General features: G+C 42.7%; 1 protein-coding gene and 1 long non-coding RNA gene across 2 annotated transcripts in view; both read left to right on the top strand.

The window, feature by feature from the left end:
- LOC309522363 overlaps positions 1-17,593 on the top strand; it is a 232,603-nt gene that overhangs the window by 102,091 nt on the left and 112,919 nt on the right. The gene's annotated exons all lie outside the window — the stretch shown is intronic.
- On the top strand, positions 12,904-16,628 carry LOC309522287 (olfactory receptor 1E5-like). Its single transcript, XM_082205537.1, has 2 exons — positions 12,904-13,345; positions 15,201-16,628. Exon 2 carries the CDS (start codon positions 15,210-15,212, stop codon positions 16,173-16,175), a length of 966 nt encoding a protein of 321 aa, XP_082061663.1. The 5' UTR covers positions 12,904-13,345; positions 15,201-15,209; the 3' UTR covers positions 16,176-16,628.

The raw sequence follows: 17,593 nt of genomic DNA, 5'->3' as shown, positions 1-17,593 counted from the left end.
AAATTTGAAGAAATCAGAGATCACCTCACAGATTGGTTGCGGTACCATCAACTAATTGATATTTTCAAATTTGATTAAAAAAAATGGGTTTGCAACAGAGGTATTGAAAAAGATGTATTACAGAATAAAAAGAAAATACTATCTAAAATGTACAGACTGCTGCTAGATTGGGAAGTAAAAGAAGAAAAAGTGAAGGATGTGATGATTAAATGGTCAGAATACTTTGGTTACTCCATTCAGATGGCTGCTTGGGAAAAATTATGGAATAAAGATCTAAAGTTTACTGCTTGTTATACACTAAAGGAAAACTTTATGAAAATGTTTTATAGATGGTACATGACCCCAAGCAAATTGGTCAAAATGTACAAAACAAATTCAAACATATACTGGAGGTGCAAGAAAATGGAGGGAGCAATGTACCATACGTGGTGGGGCTGTGAAAATTACGAACTTTTGGGATATTGTCTATGAGGAACTAAAAAAATGTTTAAACAAACATTTGTAAAAAAACTGGAAGCCTTCCTTCTGGGCTTTATGACAAATGATATTCCAAATGACAAGAGGAGGGTTTTCCTGTACGCAACAACAGCAGCAAGAATGTTGATTCCCAAACAAAATCTCTAATATGCTTTGATTAATTTTTGCAAATTACTTAACAGACAGGTAATGTACGCCATGTGAGATCAATGAATTAAAAGGTGAAATAGGATACAGTTAAAAAGAAAAAGAGGAAGTAAGGACCTGCAATGAGGTGGAGGGAAGTCATTTTCAAAGATGTTGAATTATTCTGGTTTTTCTTTATGTATCTTATTATGTTTTGAAGAATGAAACGAATAACTGTATTAATAAACAAACTCAATAAAAAATATGGGGGGGGAGAGATATGGATAGAAAAAGAGACACAGATTTTTGAAGCCTGGTTTTTGCTCCATCTCGAATCAGCATGTACGGGTCACAGTTAAAATAGTACAAGGTTCGAATTTCATGGGAAATATATTAGGCTATTCCATATCTTATACTCCAGGAATGGGGAACTTGTGACCCTACAAATAATACGGGACTCCAGCTCCTGTTGGTGCAGAAAAAAATAAAGAAAAGAGAATTCCTGGATGCCAAGATCCAAGTTTGGGGCAATTAATCTTTGGTGAAAGACCCCCAGCAGAGATTTAAAGTTACAAAATATGCAGCAAAGTAAAGCATGGAGCTCTAAACCTATAAAACATGCCCTTCCTCTTCCTCCAGCATAGGAAAAGACCACATATTTGGCAAGCTAAAAATTGGTGTATTTATAAACTCTTCAAAGGTCTGCTTCATGTCATTTTCCATATATCAGTCAGAAAAGTTGCACAAGCAGTGAAACGTAGCTTAGTTACAAGGCGGTGAAAGTTTCTAAATAATTGGTATAGGAACTCAAGAGAGGCTGGTGAGAGCCATGCGGCTTTGCTGGAGCAACCCGCTCATACCTCTTCACACACTGAGCTTAGGTAGTTCAACCCTGGGTGTTGAACAAAGGCTTGATTACCTATTTCTTCCCATAGTAAGAGGAAGTGACATAACTATGCCTGGCAAGACAGCTTCCTTTATGGTTTTAACCCCTACCTGCATTAATTAGACTTAAGAATGTTGATTATGTGAGGTTGGTTATCTCACAGTTCTCATCAGCCAATAGTAGGGGATAGTGGGAGCTGTAGGCTGCAGGCACACTATAGCTTTAAAGCATATTCATAGCACATGTCCCAACCTCAAATGATTCTGGGCATTGTTGTTTACCCCTCACAGAGTTACAATTACCTCTCACTTTCCCAGGTACTGGCAGCAACCTCAGTACAGTGGTACCTCTGGATGCAAACGGGATCCGTTCCAGAGCCCCATTCGCATCCTGAAGTGAACATAAGATGCATCTGCGCGTGCGCGGGTTGTGTTTTGCCACTTCAGCGCATGCACGTTACATCATTTTGAGCGCCTGCACATGCACGAGCGGCGAAACCTGGAAGTAACATGCTCCATTACTTCTGGGTTGCTGCGGAGCGCAACCTGAAAATATTTAAGCTGAAGCGTATTCATCCTAAGGTATGACTGTACTGTATTGAGAAGCCAGGTAAGCAACAGCGTCCCACCCCACTCTATCTGGCTGGCTGCTACCGTCTAAATAACCTCCAAGTTCACTTCCAATTCTAAATTCTATGACCCTATTGTGCCAGGCCAGGCTATACTTTGGATCCTACCCAAACTGCTGGGCTCCTTCTATTGCTCACCCCGACCCAAAATACAGTGCTTCTCTCGGAAACCATCCCAAAGAGAGTGCCCACACTTCAAATTATGGGATTCCTCCCTGGGGCCATCTGAAATGGCTGGGCCCAACCTTCAGTTATGGGCCCACCCAGGACAAAACAATGGGCTCCAACTATATATTCATGACCTTGGCCTCCTGTGAGCTCTGTTTCCCTATCAAGGGGCTCTATAGGCAGGCCCTGCCCAGAGACATGATTTATTTCCTCCCAAAATGCATTCTTTGTCAAACACTTTATGTCTTACAACATGTATTGGAACATATCCAGAAGACCACTGTTACCAGAATTTTTATAAAGGCTGGGGGGTTGCTTCCAGTTAAATGGGACGCTGCACCCCCAGACCATCGCCCAAACCAACACCATTAAATTTTGTAAATATCCCCATAAACTCACCACAGTTTTGCTACATTGTATCTTGTTCAAGGTTACATAGTATTCACCTTTCCTTTTGCATCAAAACCTTCACATGTTAATATACAATCAGGCCTATTTCAAATCGAGCCATTCCAAATTCATTTTACTCAGGGAAAAGGGGGGACTTGGGAAACTGGTAAAGAAAGCCATAATCTTTGAAACCTAGGATCACATACACAGCAGCCTCTTGAACAAGAGATAATCACTGGCATACTGGCAAATGGGTGCCAGACAGGTAGTCATCCCACAGACAATAGCAGACCATCGAAGAATGGATTGTGCTCTAGTTCAGGACAAAGAAGTGTGATTACCTGCCACCAGGAACTTGTAAATATTTCCATTGTATCACTTGATGGGTGTGCAGTAGAGGGCAAGGGAGGGTTGGGGGCAAACTTGATGAACCGGTTTCTGCCACAAACCCCTCCCTGTTTGTGACATGTATGGTGTATTTATGATGTATGCATGATGCTTCACAAAAAGGTGTTTGTGGGTAAAAGGGGAAACTTATTTTTTAAAAAAGGGAGCCATCCTTTGTTCTAGGCTTTTCCCTGTTTCTTGCATGAGGTGGGTGGAAGTCCTGTTGCAACAGTCTTTTGAATGAAGATCAGGCCTACAGGCTGCTGTTTTGCTCCTATATACCTGGCTGGTATATTTGTTTGGCAATCCAAGCAAACCTAAGGGTTTTCCTATAACACCACTGTATTATGAGGAGTTAGGGGTGATGCTCTGCCAGCTGAGCAAAAACACGCAAGATGCAAAGCAGGGCCAGTGCAGGGTGTGACCTGGGGAATGTTTCAACATCAGACAGAGAAGGGCTGATAGGCCATGTTCGTCTAACATTCCTGTCCTAAACTGTCTTAGGAACTATGGTTCTCAGGTGCCTGAAACTGCCTGGTTTAAGACACAAGATCTCCCACAACTTTTTTTAAAATATAATTTTTTATTATTTTCTCCTTAAACAGTATTTCCAATAACATACACAAATCCTTCTGCTCTGCCGAGCCTGTGGCTTCCCTCCCTCCCTTCAGTAGGTTTTCTGCTTTCAAGTCTTTGTCTCGCACTTTGACTCCCACAACTTTTTAGATCCCTCTCTAAAGTATATAATCAGCAGTATCATATCCACACACTGATTAATAACATGAGTAGCCCCCCGAGTTTTACCCCTTTGACTCTTGGATTTGCTCACACAGTTGAGGCCAGCATTCTTATCACCACCACTGATTCTGAGTTTTTCTGTTTTACTAAGTTAAAAAGACTCTCCAACATCCAGCATCTAAAGAACAAGCTCATAAAGGGCCATTCTATGCTATCAAATACCTTAATATGGTGATTGAATGCTTGCAAAGCAAGGAAACATTCCAGACCCTGATGATGGACTCTGACAGCTGATGTCTCGGGATAAAGGCTGTTTTGTTTCTCTTTCTGACCACCTGTAGATCTCTGGTAGCTGTCATGAGCCACTTTGGTTCTGGTTGCTGCTTAGAGGCCCAGTTCTATAGCCATATTTGTGGCTTTAGCCATTTCCCCTTCTTTGTCCAATACTCAGTTTGGCTTCTGATGGGGACAGCCCATTTATAAGCACTGTCTTCAGTGCTTATTAGAAGCATAAGTCTTCAGTCAATTCAATTCAGACATGTTGATTTAAAGGAGGTAGGTAGTGTAAAATTTCCAAACTTTCAATACATCTGTACACACACCTTTGAGCACAACAGCTTCTTCATCCTCATTCAACTGCTCCGAGTGGCCAAACTATTTTTTTGTCATTAAGCTTAATTTTGGGGAAATGGCTCTCAACCTATCTCCTGTATCACCTCTTCGGTGTTTTATGAAGAATCGATTTAAGTACCCATGTAAAAGCTATCAATGCTATTTTTTACTCATAAAGAGGCGAGCTCTTGAATTACATGTTTGTCCGACTGCTGGCAAGCCACATACACCTCCCAAGACCTCAGGGTTTTAAAATTTTCAGATACAGTACAAAAAGAGTTTTAGAACTGATTCAAGAATTTGGTCGGGTGGCAGGATTTAAATTGAACAAACAAAAAACTAAGGTTTTGGGGAAAAACTTGACACCTTTAGAAACAGAGGAGTTTCAGAGGGAAACAGAGCTAACTGTGGTTTAAAAAGTGAAGTACCTGGGGGTAAACTTGACGTCTAAAAATTTGAACCTGTTTAAAGACAACTATGAAAAATGTTGGTTAGAAGTTAAGAAAGATCTAGAAACTTGGTCTAGATTGAAGCTTTCCCTGCTGGGCCGAATTGCAGCTGTAAAAATGAACGTTTTGCCAAAGATGTTGTTTTTGTTTCAAACCTTACAGATCGTGGACAGAGTGGAATGTTTTGGAAAGTGGCAGAAGGATATCTCAAAGTTTGTTTGGCAGGGCAAAAAGCCCCGAATTAAGTTTAAAATACTAACTGACGCAAAAGAAAGAGGGGGGTTTGCCCTGCCAGACTTAAGGTTATACTACGAAGCTGCAGCCTTCTGCTGGATGAAGGATTGGATTTTATTGGAGAACACAGATGTCCTAGATCTGGAAGGTTTTAATAACTCGTTAGGATGGCATGCGTATTTGTGGTACGGCAAGGTAAAAACACATGGAATGTTCAAAAACCATATTGTCAGGAAAGCAATTTTCATGGTCTGGATGAAATACAAAGACTTACTTGAAAGTAAGACTCCGAGGTGGCTATCACCAATAGAGGCCAAGGCTCGGAAAAAAACCAATATGGAGGCCGGCTGGCCGAAATATTGGGAAATAATAGAAAACATTGGAGGTAACTGGAGGTTGCAGAGCTATGAAAAACTAAAGGATAAGGTGCAAGATTGGTTTCATTACGCCCAAATTAATGAGGTTGTTAAGTTGGACAAAAAAATAGGATTCCAGGTGGAAAAATCGAAACTTGAGACAGAGTTGTTAGAACCAAAGACTAAGGTATTATCGAGAATGTATAACTTGCTGCTTAAATGGAACACCCAGGACGAGACAGTTAAATCAGCCATGATAAAGTGGGCTCAAGACATTGGGTACAACATTATGTCTGAAGACTGGGAGAAGTTATGTACCACTGGTATTAAATTTACGGCATGTAATGCACTGAAAGAAAACATTATGAAAATGATATACAGGTGGTACATGACTCCAGTCAAGCTTGCTAAGATATACCATTTGTCTGATAATAAATGTTGGAAGTGTAAGGAGGCTGAAGGGACATTCTTTCACCTTTGGTGGACTTGTCCAAGAGTGAAGGCCTTCTGGGAAATGATCTACAACGAGTTAAAAAAGGTGTTTAAGTACACCTTTCCCAAGAAACCGGAGGCCTTCCTCTTGGGCATTGTGGGCCAAAAGGTGTTAAAGAAGGATAGAACGTTTTTTATGTATGCAACCACAGCAGCAAGAATTCTTATTGCTAAACACTGGAAGACTCAAGATTTGCCCACACTGGAAGAGTGGCAAACGCAATTGATGGACTACATGGAGTTGGCCGAGATGACTGCCAGGATTCGAGATTTGGGAGAAGAAGCAATGGAGGAGGACTGGAAAAAATTTAAGGACTATTTTCAAAAACTTTATAAGTTATATGAACTATAGGAGTTCGCACGATTTGGAAGGGTAGCCCCAGCAACGAGAGTGGAATATATATGAAATTAGATAATAATAATGAAAGAACCAATGTTTAAATGTTTTAAAAAGGATAATATATGTGTTTATTGAGTAATTTGGACAATAAGTAATTTAAACAAAAATGCATTTGAAAGTACAAAAGAAACACATGAAATAAGGTCATAATTTGCTGTTAAATTTATTGATGAGAATGCACTGTGCGGGAGATGTGGGGAAGTCCGTTGAAATAAGATCTGGAAATAATTTCTCTTTTTTCTTTCTTTCTTTTTATTTTTCTTGTTTTCTTTGCTGTTCTGAACTGTTTACCTTTATCTGGAAAAAATATAATAAAAACTTTTATTAAAAAAAAAAAATTCAGATACAGTTTGACGACCCTACTTATCAGTCAGAATTAAGTATCCAGCCATTCTGTCTGCTAACATCAGCTATCAGCTCCTGTGTGTGTTTCAGGCAGGAGCAGAGGTAGATATCTATCAGCAAGCCTAGCCAGCCATATAGTTTAGTTACCTAGTTTTATTTTAAAAGTTTTAGTGATTTTACATATACCTGTTTTTAATAGTTTTTGTGGATTTCTGATATGATTTATCTACAATTTTATTATATACACGGCTTTGAGAGCTCTTTGATTAAGTTCTTTCTAAATCATATACCCACTGTTTCTCAATACCTACTGATGATGTGAGCTTTTGCTACGGAGTCGCATGCCACAAAAAAGCTAGCTTTTAATGTTCTTTGTTTTAGACTTACGAGAGGATATTTGCCAATAGATGTTATACTTAACTTACTGGGAAACCACCAGACTCTAACCATCAGACTTAGTCCCCTGCAGATTTGCTACAACATACACACATGTCTCATCATGGGGCACTGGAGTCAAAACAAAATCTCTATTAATTAACCCTTAGGGAATTGCTCACTAATAAAACTAATTTTCTACCAGATTCCCCTAAGGAGACACCCTCTGCTGTCAGCCAATTATTACAAGTAAACAAATGAAAAAGTTAATGAGCAAACTTTTTAAAAGTAAGATTACAATTATTCTACAGTGAACTTAAGTAGCCTTAGGGGAGGCAGGCCCTAAGTCGGTGATGAGAGCAACTGGGATATACAGTTACTTTATAGCAAAGGAAGTTTAATATGAGTTGCCAGAAAAAAGAAAATCTCTTAAACTAAATGACAAATTTCGAAAAGAAGACCTTGGGTCACTTTTATATATTCAGTGGAGAAGAGCGTGGAGCTGCATCAACAAGTTGAAATCTCACACTGTGGAAGAGTAAAGTGAATGATGTGACCAGAATCAGTACTTGCTGAAAGAAAGGATACTAGCTGGGCAGGAAACTAATATTACTTTACCTCTAATCATACATTCAGGGACGCGGGTGGCACTGTGGGTAAAAGCCTCAGCGCCTAGGAGTTGCCGATCGAAAGAGGGGCAGTTCGAATCCCCACGGCGGGGTGCGCTCCCGTCATTCGGTCCCAGCGCCTGCCAACCTAGCAGTTTGAAAGCACCTCCAGGTGCAAGTAGATAAATAGGGACCGCTTACCAGCGGGAAGGTAAACGGTGTTCCGTGTGCTGCGCTGGCTCGCCAGATGCAGCTTGTCATGCTGGCCACGTGACCCAGAAGTGTCTGCGGACAGCGCTGGCTCCCGGCCTATAGAGTGAGATGAGCGCACAACCCTAGAGTCTGTCAAGACTGGCCCGTACGAGCAGGGGAACCTTTACCTTTAATCATACATTCACTTTTTTATTGTTTTCATGAAAGACCCTGATCAAACACAACACATGGTCCACTCTAAAGTCCAATGAGTGTGGGAAGTGGAATTCCATCAAGGCCACTCCATTTTGCTAACATGTCTCAAACTGGTGTGATGTATTCGGTAAAATGGGGAAAATAGGTAGCGCGTGGCGCTGTGGTCCAAATCACTGAGCCTCTTGGGCTTGCCAATCGGAAGGTAGGCGGTTCGAATCCCAGTGACGGAGTGAGCTCCCATTGCTCTGTCCCAGCTCCTGCCAACCTAGCAGTTCAAAAGCACACTAGTGCAAGTAGATAAATAGGTACCGCTGCAGCTGGAGGATAAACGACATTTCCATGCGCTCTGACACACATCCCGCTGTCCCATTGCTCCAGAAGCAGTTTAGTAAAGCTAGCCACATGACCCAGAAAGTTGTCTGTGGACAAACACTGGCTCCCACGGCCTGAAAGCGAGATGAGTGCCACAACACAATAGTTGCCTTTGACTGGACTTAACCATCCAGGGGTCCTTTACCTTTTATCTTACTCTGTAAAAAAAGCAGCAGCAACAAACTGTTGTGTGCCATGCTTCTAGCTGCTCCATTGATTCTTAAGAGCTCATATTTGCTTCTTTATCCCAACCAGTACGTTTCCGAGCAGAATTAAAAGTGTTGGTGCTGACCTTTAAAGCCCTAAACTGCCTCGGTCCAGTATACCTGAAGGAGCGTCTCCACCCCCATCGTTCTGAGGTCCAGCACCGAGGGCCTTCTGGCGGTTGCCTCACTGCGAGAAGTGAAGTTACAGGGAACCAGGCAGAGGGCCTTCTTGGTAGTGGCGCTTGCCCTGTGGAACGCCCTCCCACCAGATGTCAAAGAGAAGAGCAACTACCAGATTTTTAGAAGACATCTGAAGGCAGCCCTCTTTAGGGAAGCTTTTAATGTTTAACAGACTACTGTATTTTAAATACTTAGTTGGAAGCCGCCCAGAGTGGCTGGGGAAACCCAGCCAGATGGGTGGGGTATAAACAATAAATTCTATTCTATTCTATTCTAACCAGGGACTTTTCTGCAATTTGTTGTAGAGGCAACGACCAACTTATATGCGTCCAATTGACATGCAACCCAGAAGTGGCCAGGAAAGGGTGTGGGGCCTAATGGGTGGGCCAGTTGATGCACATTCCACCATCAGGCACAATGACCTAGAACTCAACCCCTGCACAAATCGGTGCCTGTACATGTCGTCGCTTTCCCCACTCCCACTAAACGAAGTTTCTCCTTGTGATCTTTGTGGAATGACAGAATTATCTTGAGCACAAGGTGTAGTGAATTGAGAGAGCTTGGTTCTTGCATCATCCCAGAAGCCACAGGGGTGGAAATAAACGCGCTCCAGGAAATACCTCATTCTCAAGACAGTACTGTAAAGTGACATTGTGTTTAATAGCTGCAGGATTCTGGTCTATTTCTGGCTTACTGGGCTTATGATGGGTTGCAGTTGTTTCAGAATGAGCCACTAGAGAGAGATGTTGCACTTCTGGTGTCCCAAATACCTGCTGGAAATGTGGAGAACCAGGTGGTACCACATATCAAATGTGGTGGGTGTGTAAAAAGATCAAAGTCTTTTGGAATGATATTTATTTATAATTTTAAAAAATGTTAAAAGCACCTCTTCTTAAAAAGCCGGAATCATTCTTACTTGGTATTATGGGCTCCAATATTCCCTGGAATTCAAGAAGGATCTTTCTATATGCCACAGTAGCTGCGAGGGTACTCATTGCTACATATTGGAAAAGTGATAAAATCCCCTCTAGATCACAGTGGCTAATGAAGCTCGTAGAATACACCGAACTAGACAATCTTTCAGAAAAGATCAAAAACAAGCCTAAGCAAGAGTTTATTTCAAATTGGAAAATTTTCAAGAATTACCTCAAGAACATTTGCTATAGCTTAAATTCGGTAGCAGCCTTTTGATACGGAAGGGGGGGCATGTCTTCTTCACCTCCTTCTTCGCTACAATATATCCATTTATTTCCAATTGCCAATGTCAAAAGGGACTAAAATCTATAAAATTCATAGAAAATCAACGTGCCAATTTGCTCAATTTCTCTAGGACCCCATGACACCTCCCCAGTCCTTCATAATCCCTCAAGCAAGGTGTCAAGACCCTAATCCGATCAAATCGCTCTGCCAAGCCCTTCCTCCAGGCGATGCCAGGTGACAGACTATGCATACATGGACCATTGTCTTATCAGGATGTGCTTATCTGCGCATATCTCCAGCTCTGCATATTCCCCCCTTCCTCCTCCATATGTTAATCCGGTGTAACCCAACCTCTTCCTAATGTATTCGTGATGTAATCTGTGTAACCCAACCTCTTCTTAATGTATTCATGATGTAACTGGGATGTATTTTGCACTGTATTCTGGGACATGGAGGGAAATTTCAAAAGTTCATGTCACCCCTTTCTCGCTGTTCAATCTCGCCTTGAACCTGTTGCGCAATAAACTTGGATCTTCTGCAGTTTGCTCCTGTCCGGCTGAGCTCATTTTCTTCCGCAGGGACGCACGGACCTAGTCCGATGAGCTGGGTGGGAGAGTACCCCTGCCCCCCAGATTTTTCCATAACACTTTGAACAACCTCTGTAAATAATTCATGTAAAAGGAAAATGACATAGATATCTTTCCTTTATTACCAAACAAGTAGATATGTTTATGCAACAGATTTAAAATGTATGAAATATGGAAAGGACGGGAGGTCAGACGCTTTGGAAGAAAAATTATTGTTAAAATGTCTGGTATTTTATGAGTTTTTTTGACAATTTAGTCTATCGACAACAATGAATAGAAGTCTATGATGTACAGATGTAAATAATAATAATAGAATAATAATAATTTATTATTTATACCCCGCCCATCTGGCTGAGTTTCCCCAGCCACTCTGGGTGGCTCCCAATCAAGTGTTAAAAACAAGACAGCATTAAATATTAAAAACTTCCCTGAACAGGGCTGCCTTCAGATGTCTTTTGAAGATAGGATAGCTGCTTATTTCCTTCACACCTGAATTGAGGATGTTCCACAGGACGGGTGCCACTACCAAGAAGGCCCTCTGCCTGGTTCCCTGTAACCTCACTTCTCGCAATGAGGGAACCGCCAGAAGGCCCTCGGCGCTGGATCTCAGTGTCTGGGCTGAACGATGGGGGTGGAGAGGCTCCTTCAGGTATACAGGACGAGGCCGTTCAGGGATTTAAATGTCAGCACCAACACTTTGAATTGTGCTCGGAAACGTACTGGGAGCCAATGAAGATCTTTTAGGACCGGTTTTATATGGTCTTGGCGGCCGCTCCCAGTCACCAGTCTAGCTGCTGCATTCTGGATTACTGTAATTGCAGTTTGCGAGTCACCTTCAAAGGTAGCCCCACGTAATATTTGTAATTTTTTTCTTAATTTTTACTGTTTTACCTTTTGAGGTATTTTTTTGTTTTTTTTTTACATGTTGTTGTTTTATGAAATAAATATAGAATAAAGAATAATTAATTGACTGTGGCCATTCACACAAAACCTTTCTTTGAAAACAAAGACATCCCAACACAGATAAGCCAATAATACATACATACAATATGGTGCACGTTGATCATTGTGCAGAGATCTTTGGCTGTGTGCATAGGGAAGCACAATATTCTACATACTGTCCAAGCTGATGAAGACCAAGGTACCCAATGGGAGGGGGGAGTTTTGACCACAGCGTAAGTGTAGCACTTTGCTTTTCTCTGTATGACAGACCCTCCAAGTGTCTTTCTTTTCCAGGGACGTCCCTGAATTAGAGAAGCTGTCCCGGTTTCTGATCTGATCCTTTCCCCACTTTTCCTTAGGATGTCCCTATTTTCATTGGAGAAATGTTGGAAGGTATGGAGTTATCTGACCCCTGAGCCATCTAAAGGCAATCCTGTATAGGAACAGGTTTTTTAAAAAAAAAATATTTAATGTTTGATTATGTTTTTATGTATGTTGGAATCTGCCCAGAGTGGCAGACTCAGAAAGATGTGTTGGGTATAAATAGTAAAATTAGCCTTATGGAATGGGACGTCTCTGTTTTCATCAGTGAAATGTTGGAGGGCATGGGGTGAATGAATTACAACCAATCACTCAACAGAGGAGAAAGGAAGACAAATATTCCCCTTGCCTGTGGTGACCCCAGACTGCCCCACCAAACTGTCCTGAATTGAAACTCTATGGACCCTCTAAGGGTATTAACAGCGAGGCGTGAATGAGCTGTGGGTTCTGATCTCTGGTTCTGTGTTGCAAAGAGTTGCTGATAGCCTCCTTCCCTGGTCCAATGGGCTCCTTGTCCTCCTCCCTCTCCCTAACCCCACTGCCGCTGAAATCATCTGCCTCCTTCTAACATCAGGCTCTCTCCCCCTCAGCTGCTTCTGAGAGGTGGGAATCCCATGCATCAAGATGGAACCAGGGAGAGAAACCTCACAAAGAGAAAATACCCAAAGATGATGGTCCAGTGGCTATGGACAGCCAAGGAACCAGGCATCAAATTGCAGTTCAACAATAGACTCGTTTGAGTAGCCTTAGAGCTCAGTTCACCTTCTCCAAAAGAGAATAAGTGTGAGCTACCCCAAGGCCAGGAGCGGGGAACCTTCAGCTCTCCAGACGTTGCTGAACAGCAACTCCCATCAGGCCTAGGAGGCACAGTGAATGGCCATGGATGATGGGAATTGTAGTTCAGAAGCATCTGAACGGCCAGAGGCTCCAACCTCCCCCCCCACAACCACACCATAGGGTTATTGTAAAGGGAAACATGAAAATGAGTGTATAGCATTTTACAAACTTAGGAAAATGACAGAAAGTCCTGCAGGATTTCAAGACTGTGTTTCTCCACTATTTTGAACATACATGGTCCGATCTGAAGTCCAAATAAGTGCAGAACTTGGGGGGTGGGATTCCACTGAGGCCACCCTATTCTGCTAACAAGTCCCTAGCTGATGTGATGCACCCTGTTAAAAACAACAACAAAAACAAAACCCCGTTGTGATATGCATGCCACTAGCTGCTGCATTGACTATTAACAGCTCATATACCCCTCCTTATTCCAATTACAGTATTCTCTGCTGAGGATGCATCGTGCCTATGACTTTAGGAGAAGGCTGAGTCTCCACTACAGTTTCTGCTGTCCCAGTTACAGACAGAGAAGCGGTGCTGCAACCACCACCTTCTTAATACCATCAGGATCCCAAGGGCTAAACAGCTGAAACTCCTACAGTATTTGACAGGTGGAAGCAGGTATGGGGGGGGGGGAAGCCATAGGAAATAAGGAGGGAGGCTGGATTAGGACTCTTCCTTCTGTCTTTCTCAAACTCCCCAATCCTTCTATTTACTTTCTTAGCCCCCTTTAAAAATGGGGTGAACATATTCAGGTCTTCTTTCCCAAGACTTAGAGCTCATCCACACTTTCTTTTTGCCCCATGCTTTCTAGACTATGCCGGTCCATGTCCAAGGACTTTCCCCCCTTTGCCTGAGAAATCCTGATCTTTACAGCTGAATCAGAACAAATGGCAATTGGGGTTTTCTGTGGATTGTTGTTTGATCCGATTCAGCAGTAAAGAGCAGGTTTTCACAAGGAAAGTTCCGAGCCAAAAAGAAAGTGCTCAGACATGGGTCTGGAAAGCCCAGACCTGTGCCTAGCAATGCGGGGCAAAGATAGGTATAGATGAGCCCTTATATACTGCCTCTCAGTAAAAAGCTTCAAAGGCAAGGTACAATAAAATCAACATAAAAACCATAAAATCACATGCAGGCTCATCAAAACAATAGTAGCAAAAAGCCTGCAAACTGAAGCCACATCAAGATGTGAAGTTCAGCCCCAACCCAACCAAACTGCCTCTGGGCTGCTTTAGTTTTTCTCACAGCACTCTCTCTTATTGTTGGCTTTTTTCATCAGCTCCTCAATTCCCTTAAACCCTGCTTGCCCCTAGACATCAGTTTCCTTCCTATTCAGTTAGGTCCATACTTCTCAGTCCACTTCCTGTTCTGCACCTCCCCCCTCAAGCACCCTAACCTGTATCCTCATCTCATTCCCTTTTCCTCAATCCTCACCTGCCCCACACAGAGTTTCCTATCACTGAACTCTGTACTAGGTTTTCAGTCCAGCCCAGTGTGTAGTTTTTTCCCATCTGCCACAGAAGCTAAGAAGGTGCACATTCTGTTGCTGCTCCCTCTCTGCGCATTCAGAGGGTTCATGAACATTTTGTGATGTGACAGTTCAGGCAATCAGTGTCAGAGGTCTTACTGCCATGTGCAGGAATACAATGTATGTATGGTGGATTTTTGTCGTTGTCTTGTTGGGCTGTGTCTATACCACATTGCAATAAATGTTGTAGGAATTTCTCGTCCGTGTTCTGTTTTGTATATTTAATAAAATCACCCCATACAGTGTAAAAAAATCATCTTGTTTTTTCCTTTCCCCTTGCCACCTTCAGTTTTTGCAAACATTCCCATCTCATATGTTTGTATGTACCTATGATTTGGCATCATCTCCAACATAATAGAGAGCTATTGTGCTTTATGTAGGCACCTCAGTGTTAAATAACATCCGTGCACAGTTTTTAGTGAATGTGCCCTAGTAGTTGCTGCCAGAGATTTATATGGTGCTTTTATCCATAAATTGTTCCATTTATCCTCTTCAATGTTTATATCCCATTTTAATTCCCACCAGCTTTTTAGACCTTCTCCCAGATAAGTGTATAACAAATCAGCTGATGCAGAGAAGGTATTTTGGGCAAACCTTCATGGGCCAAATTTAGCCTGCAAGCCAGAGGTTCCCCACTCCTGATATAACAATTGAAAATGGGGTCTGTGGTGCAGACTGGTCTTGAGGGTCTGAAAAGATCGAAGATGACTAGCCTAGCCTGTCCGACAGTGCCTCTCCAGGGAATGGGGCAGTTCTGCCATCTAAAATTCTTTAACTAAAGGAGATGCCAGAGGTAAACTTGGGGACAGCTGTCAGGCCATGTGCTTGGGTGGGAGTCAGCGTGGATTACATGATGGTGGCTGGATGGACTGAAGTGAGCTACAGAGTTACCTATCATTGCACCCCTCCCAGCTTTCAGCTTATTTTTCTGTGGTTCTCTCTCCCCAGCTCAAACCCATGGAAAGTGAGAACCACACCAGCCAGCCTGATTTTATCCTGCTGGGTTTGTCCAGTGGGCAAGAGCAGGACCGCCTTTTCTTGGCTCTCTTCCTCACCCTGTACCTGCTGAACTTGCTGGGGAACCTGCTGATTATCCTCCTGATCCGCTCCGATGCCCAGCTCCTCCATGCCCCCATGTACTTCTTCCTCAGTCACCTCTCCTTGGTGGATGTTTGCTTCACCTCCACCACCATTCCCAAGATGTTGCGCAACCTTCACACAGGCCACAAGAACATTGCCTATGCTGGCTGCCTGGCCCAGATGTACTTCTTTGTGGCCTTCGCCATCACTGAGAACTTCCTCCTGGGCTCCATGGCCTTTGACCGCTTTGTGGCCATCTGCCAGCCCTTGCACTATTCCTTGGTGATGAGCCCCATGCGGTGTCATGTGATGGTGTTCATCGCCTGGCTGCTGGCCCACCTCCACTCCTTGCTCCACACTGTGCTGATGTCCAGGCTCTCTTTCTGTTCCCCTCGCCACATCCACCATTTCTTCTGTGACTCCCAGCCTTTGCTGGTGATGGCTTGCTCTGAGAAGAACCTCAACGAGATACTGAATTTCTACGAAGGTGGCAGCATTGTAATAGGGAACTTCATCCTCATCCTCATCTCCTATGCTTTTATCTTCCGAGCTGTGCTCCGGGTGTCTTCTTCCCAAGGCCGGAGCAAGGCCTTCCAAACCTGCGCATCTCACCTGACTGTGGTCACCCTCTTCTACGGCTCGGCGATCGGAGTCTACTTCCGACCCCTCTCCAGCTACTCTGGGGACAAGGACAAGATTGCCACCGTCATGTACACCGTGGTGACCCCTATGCTCAACCCTTTCATTTACACCCTGAGGAATGCAGACATGAAAGCTGCCCTTCACAGAGCATTGGAGAAAGTAAGACATGCTTTGGGGAAGCCACACAATGTCAAGCCATGATGGGAAGGAGGGGAACCTGTGATGATCAGTTGTGAGAGATGCATCGTGAGAGACGTGGGAGATCAGGCGTGAGTCGGAGGAGCATGGATCTTTGAAGGACACCATTGGTTGGTAGGCAGTCATCAAGGCTGTCTTATAAGGTGAGCTGGAAGGGCCTGACCTTACCCAGCTTTCCCACCTGGATATTCTGTGCAGAACCAGTCAACGTCAGAGGGACGGGAAGGAACTACCATAGAAATTCCATTGTTCTCCACAGGAGGGAAGTCTGTCTGGGAGCTGGATGTGAGGGTTTTTACTTGGTGCTGGGTAGCAGAGGCAGAACAGGAATCTTGCTGGTTTATTGATCATTCAGGTGCCAAACAACCTCCCTGACAAAGCTGGCAGTGGCACTCTCTAGTATAGTGCTGAAGAACTTCACTATCAATGTCGAATCTGCCTTGCCTAGGCCGGCTCATGACCTCATGGGTGCCATGATAACCACAGGGCTGTCTCAGTATGTCATGCACATGGCAGGTCATTCCCTAAAACATTCCTATTCACCTAGGCATTTGATGGCTCAAATATACTGGCCATGACAGCCATAAAATTAATAACTGTGAGGGTCTGTGGTTGCTTTTTTAAAAAAATTAGATCTTCTAAACATTTTTAGATTGTTTTTAATTGTTTTAAATGTGTTTTTTATTGTACTGATTTAATCTTTTAATGTTTGGTACCCTGGGAGGAAGGACAGGATATAATAATAATAATAATATTAATAATAATAATAATAATAATAATACTCACAGAGCCCTTCAAAATCTGCTATGGACATAGTTGGGTGGGGCTTATATTTCAGATCACCTGAGATTATTGTTTTCCTGTCCAGAAGCAAAAATACCTTTAACTTTAAAAATGAATTACTTGACCTGCATTGATAACACATTGCTATAGCTATTATGAATGCATTTTAAAAGAAACAACAGAGGTACACATTCAGATATTATTCAGATACACCTCAGGTGCAACCAAAGAGCTTCTCTCTCTCTCTCTCTCTCTCTCTCCCTCTTATAAACTTTATTTGGTTTTACAAATTCATTCACATTCATATTCATCCGTAATAATTTTTTTTACACAAGATTCTTCCAAATCTCAAGACTTCCCTCCTCCCCTCTGTGGATTCTTTGCGTAACTTTTTAACTGCATATTATAAGTCCATCCAGTTTACAGACCTCCATTGTGTCCAAAATCTATGTGTCATTGCAAGAGTTATTAAAAACCTGCTAAAGAGTTCAAGTGTTTACAATGGTCTTTCAAATATAATATAAATTTGTCTCATTCTTTGTTGAAGTTTTGATCCTCCTGGTTTCTGATTTTCCCAGTTAGTCTTGCCATCTCTGTGTAGTCCAATAGTTTCATCTGCCAATCCACCCTGGTAGGCA

This window comes from Podarcis vaucheri (genome assembly GCF_965113315.1).
Source record: "Podarcis vaucheri genome assembly, chromosome: 17".
In the NCBI taxonomy this organism is placed as follows: domain Eukaryota; kingdom Metazoa; phylum Chordata; class Lepidosauria; order Squamata; family Lacertidae; genus Podarcis; species Podarcis vaucheri.
The sequence above is the reverse complement of the archived record's forward strand: the minus strand, read 5'-3'. Positions and strand labels throughout refer to the sequence as shown.